This window comes from Nematolebias whitei, chromosome 9, assembly GCF_014905685.2.
Source record: "Nematolebias whitei isolate Nwh7 chromosome 9, NemWhi1, whole genome shotgun sequence".
Lineage (NCBI taxonomy): Eukaryota > Metazoa > Chordata > Actinopteri > Cyprinodontiformes > Rivulidae > Nematolebias > Nematolebias whitei.
The window spans coordinates 22,532,795-22,549,353 of record NC_056506.1 but is presented as its reverse complement, the minus strand read 5'-3'; the positions used below and the strand labels follow the sequence as shown (position 1 = coordinate 22,549,353).

Genomic DNA, 16,559 nt, shown 5'->3' with positions numbered 1-16,559 from the left:
ATATATACCTTGAATATATATATACACACACACAGTATATATATGGGGAGTGGTGGCACAGAGGTTAACTGGTTCGACTCCCTGGACCGATAACATCAAAGTGTGGATGGGAAAGGTGAAACACCCACACCTACCTCCACCCTCATTTGCCCCACTCTGGGCCCTTGAGCAAGGCCCTTAACCTTGACCATCTTCTCCCCCAGGCATCCTTGATGGCAGCTCTCTGCTCCACACAGAGGGCTGTGGTAGCTCAGTGGGCTGTGGTTCAGTCAGGAAGGTCATCTGGTGTAAAAACAATTGCCAAGTCTTTGTGTTAGTTAATTTGCTACTTTGGTCTTAGCTGTGCTTGGACTATTCATTAGCTCATCTGACTATCAAAGTTCGTGCTCCATAATCCAGGTGAAAAATCCAACAAAGTTCAGTCTTGTCATCAAAATGAACTTTTTATCCAAACTGAGGTTGTTTAAATTTTTTTCTGTTACTTCAAAAAAAATCAAATTTAAATTAAGGTAACGTAACAGTTCATAATAGCATGCACATTGTCCACCGCTTTGTAAGCCCAAGTTTTTTAATCAAAGATGTCACATCATCGGTTAGCACTCAGAGTGTGGGTTGGGTTGGACCCACAGTTTTACCTCAGCATCTGTAACATGAAACACTTTCATAAACAGTTCTCCATAATAGCTGCTAAGACAGTCTTTAAGCCACTTTTGACCTCATCACAAATCAGTATTTTAATGGCCACATCCTGCAGAACCAAGAGCTTTCAGAAATGTAGACATGACAAATTAACTCAGTTTAGTGGAATTATTTGTGTTTAATTTTTTTTTTTTTAATTAAATGCTAAGTTGTTTTTTTCCCTCATCAGTTCTATTTCATATAGGCTTCGCCCTTTAAGAGCTGTCGCTTAGTGGGTTTATCCCGTTATGCGCAAGCATCATACTGAAAAAATTAGTCCACGCCCACCTGCTGTGTGGGCCCCACCCGATCCGTATAAATTACATTAAGAGCGGGTAATCTGCTCCCATTTTTCTTCAGCAAGCTAGTACAATAAAAAAACAACTGACCTTTTCGTCGAGATGTCCAGCTCCAGCACCATCCGCTTGTGTCCCTCCTGCAAGACCGGTTACTTGCTTAGCTTCGACCGGCACGACACCTGCGAGGGATGCCTGGGTCCCCGCCACGTCGCCCGCGCTTCCTCCTGCCGCCTCTGTGACGAACTTCCACCGGAGGAAAGGCAGAGGAGAGCAGCCTTGTTTAAGGCTACCATCGAGGACTGCCTGTCCGTGGCGGGAGACTGCTCGTTGGACGACGCCATGGATTTCTTCGACGCCGGCTCTCGGAGTGAATCGGATGATTCCTCTGGGACCGGTGACGCTAGCAGCAGCCCCGACGCTCGTTCCCTCCCGGGGAGCGCAGTGTTGGAAAGAGGGAGGCAGAGCGGATGCTCGACTCCCCCGGGGTTTCCCGCTTCAGCGACCACATCGCTCCCTGCCGTGGGCGCGCTCCTCTCGGAGCTGCCCGCCATTATCCGGGAAGCTGCTAGCGTAAAGGGGCTCTCCGTCCCCTCACCCCCCCCGCTCAGATCGGATGATCTTGCGGGAAGGTTTGGCTCCACGCCGGCTCGCCGTCCTGATCCCATTTGGCCTCGTTTTCCAGCGGTGACAGCGTACTGGAACGAGGCCGCAGCCGGTCCTGGTAGGTTAAGGGCGCCCGTCTCCACTTACGCCCCCATCACCAGAGTGGAGGGGTTCACCGAGCGGGGCTATCCCTCGGTACCCCCCCCTTGAGCCAAGCCTCGCGGAAGCCTTCGGAGCGAAGCTGTCCAGGCTGGAGAAGCGTCCCGTCCCTCCGGGGAAACACGACCAGGCGGTGACCGCGCTCTCCAACAGAGCCCACCAGTGTGCTTTTCAGGCGGCCGCGGCTAACAACAACGTGGCGCTGTTAGCATTTAGCATGTCGAAAAGGCTGGAGGCCTCAGACCTGCCGGAGGAGACAAAGAGCTCCCTGTGTAAATCGGCAGACACCATCCTCAACATGTGCGCCGCTTCCACGGTTTGCCTGTCGAGGATTGCAGCGTGGATGACGGTAATCCAACGGTCCACCTGGCTTCGTCAATCTCCCTTGCTGCCAGAAAAGCTGCACAAAGACCTGATGGAGGGCCCCATCTCATCGGACGCGCTGTTCGGAAGCAGCTTGAAGACCATGCTGGCGAATTCGAAGCAGTCGGAGGAGATGTCGGAAGCTGTGCGCCATCTCATCAAGCCGCGCGGCTCATCCCGTCCCCCAGCCCGCTGGAGAGACCGTCGAGAGCAGAGGCAGAAACATCGACGCTCCACAGCAGCAGCAGCTTCGTCTCGCCCAGCTCCACCACCAGCCCCGCCCGCCAGAGACCACCCCTCCTCAGTCCGGCAGCCTGCACTTCAGCGTTTCCCCAGAGATCGCCTGCAGACGGCGCTCGGGGCAAACAAACCGCAGAGCTCACGAGGGAGAAGATTTAAGAAATGACGGTCTGCGGAGGATGTGTGAATAAATGACAAACGAATTGAAATAAATGATTTTTCAAAGATCAAAATGCCTGTTTTTAGCCAGTCTGTAAGTTCGGATGAGCTCACAGCCGCTACACACACATCCTCCACACATAGAGAGCCGGTGTCCTTAAATAAAGGTTTTTTAAATCCACCGTCGCTCCATCACATGCCCAGACGCTCACGTGACACCACGGTAAGCGAAATAATTTGTTGTCAATCAGAACCGCACGATCACCACCCAAGCGGTGTGAAACGCGCACCCGAGCGAGGCAAACAGCCTCCATCCAAACGGCGCTGTGTTGATGATGCACGCACAGCTGCCCGGCGCTCACCGGCTCACATCGGGATAAATGTGGGACCGCAGGCCGGGTCCGGTGGAGGTCCCCGCTCTCAGCGAAAACAACACACGCCTCTCCTGAATGAACGCGAGCGGCCGTCATCCATCGCGTCTCAGCGATCAGCAGCTCACGGCGGCATAAGCGTGAGACAGCTGAATGAATCCAATGACGGGCCCCGCCCTCAGCGAGAGCGGCGCGCGTCCCTCCAGAGAAAACGTGCGCTCCCGCGAGGCTCACAACCTTCACTTCGACAGCACGGCGTTGATGACATCACGCCCTCCACCTCTCAACGTTCGCACAGCGACGTTAAACGTGCAGCCTCACGACGTCATCAGCTGACACACGCCTCGCCTCAGCACACACCGCCCCGCCCGGACATGAAGGTTGGTCCGCGATCCAGACACAGCGCACGGGCGCGCGCAGAACAGCCCTTTCGAGGAAGCCTCGCCTTGGGTCACGCGGAAAACATTTCCGCGACGCATGACGGCGGTCGAGGCGGAGGATTGGATGACATCCGTTCAAAACACGGCACATCATTTAAACGCACGTCCACTCCACGAACGTTACGCAGAGTGGCAAAAAACCTGTTCGCCGCACAGATGGATGGACAGAGTGTTATGCAAGGGTTACACGCTGCAGTTTGCAACCCGACCCCCTCCGTTCGGAGGAGTTATAGAGACGGTCCTGTCATCACCAGACCAAGTCTCAGCCTTAAATGCAGAAGTCCAAGAGCTTCTGATAAAAGGTGTAATCTCAAGAGTTCCCAACGAAGAGGAAAACACAGGGTTTTACTCACGCTACTTCCTGGTCCCCAAAAGGACCGGAGGGATGAGACCGATTCTGGATCTGTCAGCTTTCAACAAAGCGATTATGAACAGACCGTTTCACATGTTGACGAACAGACAGCTGTTGGACAACATCCAGAAAAACGACTGGTTTGTTTCCATCGATCTAAAAGATGCTTATTTTCACATACCGATCATCCCAAAACACAGAAAATTTCTGCGTTTCGCCTTTCAAGGGATGAAGTACCAGTACAACAGGCTGCCTTTCGGGTATTCCCTCGCGCCTCGTACGTTCTCAAAGTGTGTGGAGACAGCCCTGCATCCGCTGCACAGAGCAGGGATGAGGGTTTTGTTTTACCTGGACGACCTGCTGCTCCTGTCTCACTCCAGACAGGAAGCGCTGATACAGGCTCAGGTGTTGGCATCACACCTGTTAAATCTGGGCTTCGCCATAAATTGGAAGAAAAGCTCGATTTTCCCGGCCCAGACAATTGTTTATCTGGGAGTGGAATTAAATTCAATTACCATGACGGCTCGCTTATCACAAACAAGAATCGACACTCTAAAAAACCAACTACGCCACGTAAGACCTGGCAAAGTGGTAACAGCTGTTTCCGTCATGAAGCTGTTGGGAATGATGTCATCAGCTCACACAGTGGTTCCGCTGGGTTTGTTACACATGAGACGCCTCCAGAGGTGGTTTGCGCGTCTACGTGTGGATCCAGTAAAACAAAAGAGACGGATGATCACTGTCCCTCCCTCCGTGAGAGCAGACCTCCGACACTGGGGAAACACCCTGGTTCTGTCAGAGGGAGTCCCCGTCAGCAAACCCTCGTCACACGTGTCAGTCTTCACGGACGCGTCGCTGTCAGGCTGGGGGGGGACATGCTTATCTCAAGCAGTAGGGGCGCTGTGGCCCCACCACACATCAGCCCACATCAATGTTTTGGAGTGTCGCACAGTGCTGAACGTGATTCAGCATTTTGCTCCCGTGCTACAGAATCAAAACGTGTTGATTCACACAGACAACATGGTGACTGCTGCGTACATAACCGCCAGGGGGGTGTGCGTTCAGCCCAGATGTTACACATTGCGCGGAAGCTACTGTGTTGGGCTCACCAAAATCTGCTTTCCATCAGAGCGGTCTACATACCCGGCGTTCTGAACAGAGGAGCAGATGTGATGTCCAGGGGCGGCCCACGTCACGCGGACTGGACCCTCCATCCAGACCTGATGTTTCAGACGTGGCAGAAGTTTGGCAAAGCAGCTGTGGACCTGTTTGCGACGCGAGAGAACGCTCAGTGCCAATTATGGTTTTCCCTGAGCCCACGAGACGATCCACCACTGGGGGTGGATGCATTTGCCCACAGCCCGTGGCCCAAAACGCTTCTGTACGCGTTCCCCCCTCCCCCTCTGATTTTACGGTTCCTGAACCGAGTTCAGGAGGAAGGATTGACAGCTCTCCTGGTAGCTCCCGAGCGCGTGAACGCACCATGGTTCCCAGTCCTGCAACGTCTGTTGTCGGGTCGTCCGTGGAAACTGCCATGGAGGGAAGATGCTCTCCTTCAAGCAGGAGGAGCGATCAGGAGTTACCCGGAAATAGGCCAGCACTTGTGGGTCTGGCCGCTGAGCGGTCCCGCTTAGAGAAGATGGGTCTCCCTCAGGAGGTAGTGCGCACAATTCAAGATTCACGCGCTGCATCTACCACAGCCCTGTACACATCAAAGTGGACGGCCTTTCAGCGCTGGTGTACAGAGAAAGGTCTGGAGGCCACCTCATGTCCATTAGGTGGCGTGCTGTCCTTTCTTCAACAGCTGATGGATAGGGAGTTGGCATTCAGCACGATTAAAACGTACGCTGCAGCCATCTCTTCCTGCCACGAAGGGTTCGGAGACAGAACAGCTTTTAATCACCCGCTGATGAAGCGGTTTCTAAAAGGTGTACAAAGACATAGGCCGGTTTCACGCCCACTCGTTCCACAGTGGGATTTAACACTGGTCCTGCGAGCCCTGATCAAAGCTCCATTTGAACCTCTGGATCAGGTTTCACTTAAATTCTTGTCTCTTAAAACAGCCCTGCTGCTGGCTTTAACATCCGCTAAGAGGGTGAGTGATTTATCGGCCCTCTCTGCCGCTCCGTCATGTCTCAGAATCCAGGCTGATGGTAGTTCAGCTGATTTAAGACCAAACCCAGCCTTTATGCCTAAAAACATCACGAGCTCTTTTAAATCGAGACAGATATCGTTGGAGGGATTCTTCCCTCCCCCCCACAGATCAGAAGAAGAAGCATCTTTTCATCTTCTCTGCCCGGTGCGGGCGTTATCGTGCTACATAGCGCGCACAGCTGCAATGCGTCAAACTCAACAATTGTTTGTGCATTATAGAGATGCATCTGCAGGCCGCCCGTTATCCATCCAGCGCTCGGCACACTGGCTGTGTGAGGCCATTTCTGAAGCCTACAGAGCATCAGATCTAGAGCCTCCTGTCAAACTCAAAGCACACTCAACCAGGGGTATCGCATCTTCGACTGCTCTGCATAATGGTATGTCAATGCAGGACATTTGCACTGCGGCTGCATGGTCAACACCCTGCTCATTTATTCGCTTTTACCTACGTGATGTAACGGCTCGTTCCATGACACATTCTGTCCTTAGTGCTCTAACAGAATGAATACTGTTGTTTTCTTCATGGAACTCTGTTTAAGCTCACATCTGTCTGCATGCTTCACAGTGTGAGATGTTGTTATCAGTCACAAGTTGTGTTTGTGATTTTGGTTCTATTGTCACTAATCAGTTCATGACTATGGTTACCAATCAGTTCATTTGTTCAATAATCAGTTCATTGATATTAATCTGTTTATACTGTTCAATCATGAATCAGTTGCTTCATGCCCCCCCCCCCCCCCTCCTCTTTTCAACATCTTCCCCCGTTGAAAGTTTTTTTCCGGGGCATTCATGCTTGGTCAGAACGCATAGTTACACAACATGCGGCGTTCAATGCGTGCATGGCACACAATTACGCGATGCGTAGTTATGCACATGGGGAGCTGAGTGACAAGACGTTTTTTGGGCAAGCTTCCGTTTCTTACTATGTTCGAATGGACCCAGTGAGGCGAGGACCACATCCGCTTCGCCCTTAACCCACTAAGCGACAGCTCTTAAAGGGCGAAGCCTATATGAAATAGAACGTTGGTTACGTACTGTAACCCCAGATTCTATGAATATAGGCGTAGCCCTTTAAGCGTCGGGCCTCACTGGCTCCTGAATAGCTGAAGAAAAGAATAAGCTATTTGGGAGCAGATTACCCGCTCTTAATGTAATTTATACGGATCGGGTGGGGCCCACACAGCAGGTGGGCGTGGACTAATTTTTTCAGTATGATGCTTGCGCATAACGGGATAAACCCACTAAGCGACAGCTCTTAAAGGGCTACGCCTATATTCATAGAATCTGGGGTTACAGTACGTAACCAACGTTTTCTACTCTGTACCGCAAATCTGGATTACAGAATAACAGGTCAACTGTTACGGCTCTGTTACTACCTCTTGGTGGGACAAAGGCACGCTAGCTGTAAGTTGGCTTCCGACTTGGTCCATTCTGAAATAACAGCGAGACAGTCAGAAGGTGTCTCAGTCCTGGTTTAAAGTGTTTTGTAAAAGTACTGATTGAACTAAAGCTACCTTCATGGCATTTTTGTTTGTGGTTGAATAGCAGTGCAGCCATCTTGAACAAAGTTCACTCTAAGTTAATCAGTTAGATGTACATCCAATAATAACTCACTAAAATACTTTATAGGCAACCATCTGCTAAGACAAACGAACACAAGCAAACACACAATGACATATGAATGATGCAGAGACTTTACAGATTTTAAATGGGTTAATTTATTTTAATTAAACATTTGGACAACAGTTCTTTTCCAAGAGACCACAGCTGCACGGGCAGGAATAAGTAATGGAGAAACACAAATTAACTAATTCAATAGCAATTAGTGCGCAAACAAACAAGTAGAAATGTCATCAGAAGGCTCCAAGCGGGCCGAAACAGTCACGCTTCTTAATGTCCTCTCTGTGTTTCGGATGTACCAAAGATCAAAGTAAAAAAGTCAAGATCATGACAAACACAGACAGTGTATCATGCAGATTGTTTTCAAATCATAAAACATATATTTTGTCTCGTTACTGTTGTTCACTTCAACGTCAAAAGTCTGTGTCCTCACATCCCAATCAGATCATTCACATTAGGATCAGAATCAGTGCATTTACTTTGCAAAGGCTACAATACACAGCACAATACAATATTGTAGTTACTAAAGCAGACATCAATGCTGTAAAATATCACCACATGTATATTTATGTACAGGAGTCAAATACTATGTGATGATTTTACGTAATACTTTTCTGCCTATACAAAATGTACAAGCATTTAGGTTAGAATCCACATAAAAAAACACAGCTAAATATTTATACATTTGCATTTATCTGACACCAGCAGTCAATATGGCAACTGCAAAAAGACAATATGACATCACAAATTAAAGTGAAAGTTCAGATCTTTATGTGACGTGACGTGAAAAAGATGTATGTTATTATCCTACCTGTTGTAGATAGCTCAACCTAGGTTTGAAGACAAAGTTTAAATCTAGATGCAAGCGACTAATTCTGACTGAGGTCAAGACCAAAGTGGATTGCTGTTAAATTTGTGGTAACAGTAACTTCAATCTAAAAAAGTTAAAGTGGTTCATGTGAATGATACTTTGTATTTTATATCAGTTATTCTGATTAAATATTCTATATGTTTGCTAAAGCAAACAGTAGCAGCTAGCTGTAGCACTTCCTGAAGGAATATCATAGTCTCTGCTGGAAGAACCATGTAAAACATATCTGACAGTAACAAGAACATTTAGAAAACAGTGTTCATAGAGCCGCTATAAAATATCTGAGGTTGAGAGATGACAGGAGTCCACTTTGATCTTGGCCTCAGACTAGCCATTTGCTTGTCAGTCGGATTAGAATTTAAAGTTCATTCCCTAGTCTGAGGCTTTTCAAAGAACTAGCAACAAGCAAAATCTTACTTGTTCTAACCCTAACCCATGAAGTTTAAACTTGCAGTTGCGGTCAAAAACTTCTGTGTTGATGTTTAAGTACAGAATTATGATTATTTAAACTCAACAGATGTTTTAATCATGTGACAAGATTAGAAACAAGCACATTACCATAGAAACGATCAGTAAACTGGTGTGTCTTGGATTCTTGTTATTTTGTCAAAGATGTTTACGACTTCATCTCTAAATGCAAATTACCAACACTACATTCAGCAGGTTATAGATTGTTGCTAAAACTGTGTGACAGTATTATGTACATTTCTTTTTTAAATTTCTAAACTACTAAAATAAATCCCAGGAAGCCCTCCCTCCTCTGTTTATATGGATGAATTCTACTTTATTTGTTTTGCTTTTCTGTGATGCAGCTTTCCATCTGCATGTGGTCTGCTTCAGAGACACAAAGAGCTTGTACGCTCTGTTTTAACAGGCACAACCTGACAGATCCTGAACTTTTCACCATGAAAAATGCATTGTTTTGTGCAGTTATAGAAAGGTAATTAAACTAATCAAAGTAAAAAAAAAAAAAAAAAAAATCATAATTCAATGTCTTAATTATTTCATTTAGGTGGATTCAAATCATAAAATGGACTAAATGCAATTTAATTTGAGAATTTTAATCTTATGCAAAAACACTTGTACTTTAAAAAGTGTTCAGAAGCCTCTTACTTTTAGAATTAGTACGGATTAATGCCTTAAATGTTGATACAGTTCAGTTTTTGCTTAAAACAATCTCAAAAATCCTTTTAATTGGCCAGACAGAAAAGATCCTTTCATTTGTTGTTTCTAAAAACCTCCCTCATGAACTTCGGCACCGTTTCTAGAAACATCCTCATTCACATGGAAACACTGAAAACAACAAAGAGTATTAAGGAAACAAAGTGGAAAGTTTTCACATAAATTATTGGGGAAAATTTAAAATCCAACAAAATAGGATGCTTATTTCATAGGTCAGATTAGAGGGGGGACTTTAACACCAGTGTTTTCAAATAATTGCATTTTTGCTGTCCACACAAAAATGCATGGGTGGTGTTTCAAAAAAAAATTTTTTTCACTCGAGCCTGTTTTAAAAAAAACATCACTCCTAAAATGTTGTTTCTATGTGGACGCAAGGCTGTAACAAAAACATATTTTGTGTAATCACAAAAATATTCTAGTGTGGAAAGCCCTCCATGGTTGTTCAGCAAAACTGTTTTGGTTTTCTTTTTTTTTTTTTTTGCAGATACTTTATAAAAGATGACCCGTGTTTCACTCCAGATGTTGATGTGTATCAAAACATTTCATGCCGATTAGCATTTAGTTTTAGGAATATAATTTGATGGAAAATATTTGACCAAGGTAGGCAAAACCAAGATTTTTTTTTCCCTCTAAAGGATGTGGGGTTCTGCTTGGATTCAAACTTAGATCCAAATCTTTAGAGCTCCTTGGGCTCACCATAATCATTATACATGACAGCAAGTGTCTGTTCATCACAGGCCTTTTGTACATCCTGGCCCATCTCAGGCCAGTTGAGCCCAAACACTTTGGTGTCGGTGTAACGGCAGGAAAGGAACTTGAGGGACATCCTGCGAAGACCGATCTTTGGCTCCTGAAGGAGACCTTTACACCACGGGGAGAGTTCATCGAGCTGGGAGAGAATCAAGCCAGCTTTCCTGTTGGAACAAGGAAGATAAAAGAGCCAAATGATGAGAAAATAAACAAGTGACATCTCAGGACATAGGAATTAGTAAAAATCCTCTTATGAAGAGTGATAGTTGAACTGAGATAAAAGTTATACTCGGTCAGTCCAGGTTGTTTTATAACATTTTTGCACGATAGAGTCACACAGATGTGTTACCAGTTAGCATACAGGAAATGTGGAGGACTGTGCGGTTTGTTTGCTGTCAAGCTGCTGAATGAAGACTGAAAGTCCTGATGGCACGAGCTACACTTGATTGTCTGCAGTTCATCAGTCACATTGAGGCTCTGCTGTTGTTTACAGTGACATCTCCACACGGCAGAACCTGAAACCAACTCATGCACTGCTGCTGTCTTCTCTAAAGCAGCTCACAGAGAAAGGTGCACTGTTACTCACACGTTCCAACTTTGACCCAAAGCTCATAGCGACTACGAATTTTTATTGAGCGAGGGATGATGACAAGTAAAAACTGGAAAATAAATGAATGAGGAACTGAATGGAGATGGCAAGCAAAGAGGTGGTTCTGTTAAAAAAAAAAACCCAAAAAAACCCCACAGTTCTAATACCGCAGAGATTCTATGAAATACTTGAACTCGTCCTTAGGCCAAACCAGGCCAGCTGAAAAATCATCTCCACTGGTAACATGATGCACTGTGTCCACATAAAGACATCTCACTGGGACTCCGACTGCAATAAATAACCATTGAAGCTGATGCAGTCTGCTTGGCTTTTGCATAGAAACTTTGTCAAGTGCTTGTCTAAAGTCAGAAAATGGCAGAGAGAGAAGATTTCATTCATTCCACACACAGTTTCCTCTCATTGTTCAGCCAATTCAGTAGCCCTGCAGCACGGTATTTCCACTTTGTCTAGCCACAGGTCTGCAGGACGTACCGGTCACCAGAGGTGAGGCACATCAACCGATGAATTGATTCATAACACCCCAACCTCAGAGTGCAACAGTTCAAGAAAGTCTTTAAGTACAGTAGTCCCTCGTTTATCACGGGGGATCCGTACCCTGAAGCCCCACGGTAAGTGAAAGCTGCAAAGTAGAAATAGTAGTACAAGTAGTAAATAGGTTTCTTATACATATATATAAAGTAGGGGTGTAACGGTACGCTAAAATCACATTTCGGTTCGGTTCATTTTCGGTACAAAAAAAGACAAAACGAAGACTTACAAAACGTTTATTTTGAAAATATGCCAAGTAAACACTAAGTTTGTATAAAAATACAAAAAAGTGACCCATTTGGATGATATTTAAAATAAACGGCACTCTTTACAATAAATAAACTATACTAACAATATAAAAATCTTAATAAATACAATAACAGTCAGAACCAGAACATTAAGCAGCAACAGACTGTTTACAATCAAACTAATCACGTTTTAAGTTTTTGGCCAAAAAGACCAACAGACCTAGTTGCAGCGACATTATCTCCAGCAGTGGTGAAAACTGCTCACTAACAACAGTAGCAGGAATAAAGAGGTAGAGCTTTGCTAATTTTGCAGTGTGGCTGCATTTGGCCTCATTACTCACAACCTCTTGGAAAAGTTCAGAGTTCAGTCATCACAGACTTCTTAGCTGGAGGTGATCTCTGATTTCCCTGAAGAGGAAGAAGACTCAGCTGCTACCTCTGTCCCAGACTGGGAATAAAACACAAAGAGGTAAAAAAATGAGTTAATAAGATTATAATTGTAAATAAAAAAGTTAATTAGATAATAATAACAAAATGACAATACTTCTTCTTGAACGGTCATCATTTGTTATGAGGTGGTTGAATCTCTTGTTTATCATCATCAGGGCAGGACTTTAATCTGGTCCAAGGCTTGTCGACAATATCAGTTTTAGCTTTATTATAAAGTGCTGCTACAACTATTTGGCTGAAGTGTTGATGTGATGGGATGTTGTAGGCAGCAGGGCTCAATAACTTTAAAGCCAGCGCATCAACAACAGAAACATAGATCCAGAGCTTTAAAAACTCCTACAGCTTGTGTTATTGCTTTGGACCGATCTGAATGACCTGATAAATGTTGTTTAAATGCTGCTGTTATCAGTCTTTGAACCAACCAAGCTGCTATTCTGTAGAGGAGACATTCATGTTCGGATGATGTTGTTTCTAGTGCGTTAACAAGTTAGACGTGTTGCTGCTGCAGATCCAATCTCCATGAAACAACGTCGACACACAGCTTTGGATCTGCGCTTGTCTTTTAACAAGAAAGCCATAATGTTCCCAAACAGGAGACCGCAACGAGATGCTAGGCTGCTAATGCTGCGCATGCTGTAAGATAATAGCGCCATGCTGAAACACGCTTAGGAATTTTAGTTCAGCGGCACATAATCTCTTGTTAATAAAATTTAATGAGTGAAAAAATAACCAAAACGGTACACACGTGGACCAAACTGAACATGCCATACCGAAACTGTTCAATACACCCACGTGTACGTTACACCCCTAAAATAAAGGCGTTTTGAACCCATCCTACACTCTTGCAATATTCTAAACAATGTTTCTAAACTCTAAATTCTCTAAGAGCACAGAATGTCATGATTTCAGCGCCCTGCCTCCTCTGCTCTTTGCCTCCTGCAAGCGCTCTTGGCCACGCCCACTTATCCGCTCTGCATGGTGAACAGCTGATCAGCTGCAGCAGGAAGTTTATCCTGCAGTATGGGCTGCACAGAAGGGCAGCAGGTGCTAACTAATTTAAAATAATTTATTTTAAATAAAAATTCCAAGCCAATCGTGCGTCTCATCCATCAATCAGTCAATTGTGTGTCATGTCCAATCTTATTTTGAAAAGCCGCGATAGAACGCAAAGTAGTGAGGGACTACTGTATTATAATATTAATGTGTAAGTGAAAGTAAAACAGGCATTTTTGCTCTTATCTCTGTCATTTTAATTTTAACAGAGATTCAAAATTCACAGTTCGTTTGTCACGTGTGTAATGTAGCTGTACAAGAACGATACAAGTACAACACACAGTAATATGTATCTTGAAGCACTCTTGTAACCCCTGTTCTAATATTAAAAATGATTTATAAAATAAAAAAAGAAAAAGATAAGGTTAAATCAAAACTAAATATAAAAAGTTCACACAAAAAACACCTGAAGCTGCTGTTTTTTTGTTTTTTTTCATTCAACCTTTATTTAGACAGGTTAATCCCATTGAGACTCGGGGACTCATTTACAAGAGAGACCTGATTTTAACAAAGAATGATGACAACAGTAGACAATCATAAAAGAAAGTGATGTATGAAGTAATGATGGGAATCAAGATATGAAAACCAACCAAACAAAATCAAACAGAATATGACTCCAAAGATGAACAGGAAACCAAAAGTCTAAGAAGACATGATGATGATGTTCATACTGTATTATTTCAGATCAGTTTTGCCAAGGGGTATTCTGATGATTTAACCGTGGGATTCTGTAGGAAACTTATTAAAAAAATGAATACCTTACCTGTTTGTTATAAATAGCAATTCCTATTTCATTAATTTTATATAAAACCATTATTTACATAGAATTCTGTGGTTATTTGCAATCATAAAACAGAAAGTTTGCTTATGCAAGGGCTAAAAGTCTGGGGGGGTTCCACCTCCATCACCTCACCATCATAATTTAATCACATTGCATTGGCAGAATATTTTGAAATTCCAGCCAAATTGACCCAACACGTTCAGTAAAAGCTACACCTCCATGTTGAAATCGCTACTTGCATTCAAATTTGATCTAAATAACCATGTGCTGGGAATCTGACTGCTGTGTAGTGTCTATCAAACAGGGTTTTCGTGAAACACTAGATTTCTTTTTACAATCTGAGTTAAGTTTTGGCTGTGTTCAGTCTACTTGTTAGCTCGTCAGTCGTGTTCTTTATAAACTCATTCCTCCAAGATGAGATTGTTAACTGAGTCATCTACAACAAGTGGGATGTTCATGCTTTAAACCTTTTTCACATAATATCATTTTAAAATAGCCAAAATATACTTTTATGGGAACATTTTTCAAAAATATGTTTACAGCATAACTTCAATAAACTACTGTATCTGCTCATGAAACTAAAGGAAGGTTAGGCAGCAAACGTGATGAAAGTTTATCTCTACAAAAGCATCAAGTGGCTCATGATCTGGTTTGGATCAATGTAAAAAATGAACTGGATTTAAACTTTTGTGTGGGATAAATGCCATTTTAAGAAGTAGGGAAGAAAAAAATGTTTTATCTGCAACTGGTGTGTTCCATTCTTTGTGGAAAACTAATATCCGTTTGTCCAACTCACTCAGATATTAGCCCACAACTTTTTTTTTTCTCTTTTGATTGTGCAGATAAGCTGCTGCTCTGAGCAGGCGTACACTGTAATCATACAGACAGTGTGGTGTGTGGATTTTACTGAATTTCCATCTCATATTAGTTCTGGAAACCTATATTTCATTGCCATCGTTTCTAGCATGTGTTTGTGATACATCAGCTTTTTCTTCAAATGAGTACTTTGCTATATTTAGAAATTAATTTAAACCAAAAAAAATCCTTTTTTGCATGTCAATTTCAATGTAAAAATCCTTGGTTACATTTTGTACCCTGGAAACTTCAAATACAGAAAGTCATTTTAATGACACAGTTTTGTCAGACGGCCTGACGGCGGAAACAAACCCCCGTGATCTTCGGGCAGTGTGCTGCTATGCTGTTGTTCATATCATTTTTCTGAAATCTCTTTATGTTTCCCAATATTTTGCCACATTATTCAGTGGTTGGAGGAAATGGGGAAAATGTATTTGCTTTGAATAACGCAAAAATGTGGTTTGTTATACTTTCATTTTTCAAGAAAGTTGAGGAATGCTCCAAATAGCAATGGTTGTCATCATAAATCCTTGTGTGAGTATAGAAGCGGAAAATAGTGTCTGTGATAAAACATGGGAGCCCCCTCTAAAGGACAGAAATAATTCCAAACTTTGTGAGGTCTTGACTTTGCACATAAGAGGGGGCATTCAGAAAAATACCTGAGTAAACATGTGAAAACCTCTTTATGCTCTCATACTGTAGTCCCTCAATACTTTGTGGTTTGACTTCTGCGAACTTACTCTATCGCGGTTTGTGGACGTACAGTCCATAACTCTGGACAAAAAAAAATTGTACAAGACACATGATTGTGGACTGTACAGTAATACCTCTGTACTCACATAGTTGGGAAAAGTTAATGACAAAAAACAATAATAATTTGGGAAGGTGCCGCCATTTTGTAATTTTCGTTCAATAATTCTACACTGTATCACCAGTCCAAAAGAACTACATTACCCACAAGGCAACAGTGCACTTCCCAGAATTCAACAGCACTTCCAACCATGTGCTTTCTGCCAAAATGGAAGGAAAGTTTTTATCCGATCCAAACCTGACTAAAAAGTGTGCTCAGTGACTGCAGAGAGCTAATCAGAGATGGACCAGAACAGCCGGTCAAAGCAGATGGCTGCTTGTCCTGAGCCTGGTTCTGCTGGATGTTTCTTCCTTTTAAATGGGAGTTTTTCCTTTCCACTGTTGCCACTGTGCTTGCTCAGGATGGGATACTGCAATGAAGCCAAGATTCAACTTGTCTGCTGGCCTCTTTAGATAGAGAACTTTACTAATTGGCTTTTATGCATGTGAATGTTTCTGTAAAGTGCCCTGAGACAACTTTGTTGTGATTTGGCACTATATAAATAAACTGAATTGAATTTATACTTCCAGCTTCATTGGTCAATCTGAGTGCTGGACCAGAGAGCCTCTCATGTGGGGAGGCATTGCTTGAAGGTCCTGTGTCTTCTCTTGAGCTCACCCCGACATTTTTTCATTGGATTTCTCTGGATTATTTGGATTTTGTGCTGTCTCGCTGAAGGTCCGGATCTCTCTAAAAGCATCTTGGTGTTCAATAGCTGCAGAGAGCTGATCAGAACCAGACCAGAACCGGAACGAGGCTGGTGAGTCCCCATATAAAATTTTGCATTAACTACTGTGCAGTACTGTACATATATCTATGCTGTTAAAATGACGTAGGTTTAAGAGTTTAGAACATTGCAAGAGTGTGGGAAGGGTTTATATATACAGGTCCTTCTAAAAAAATTAGCATATTGTGATAAAGGTCATTATTTTCCATAATGTAA

At 43.6% G+C, this 16,559-nt stretch overlaps 1 protein-coding gene across 1 annotated transcript in view; it reads right to left on the bottom strand.

Annotated features, from left to right (window-relative positions):
* Positions 1-9,783: 9,783 nt before the first annotated feature.
* astn1 (astrotactin 1) overlaps positions 9,784-16,559 on the bottom strand; it is a 487,375-nt gene continuing 480,599 nt past the window's right edge. The window contains exon 24 of the mRNA XM_037682041.1: positions 9,784-10,405. Coding sequence (XP_037537969.1) covers positions 10,168-10,405 — 238 coding nt within the window. The 3' untranslated portion in view covers positions 9,784-10,167. The remainder of the gene's footprint in view (positions 10,406-16,559) is intronic.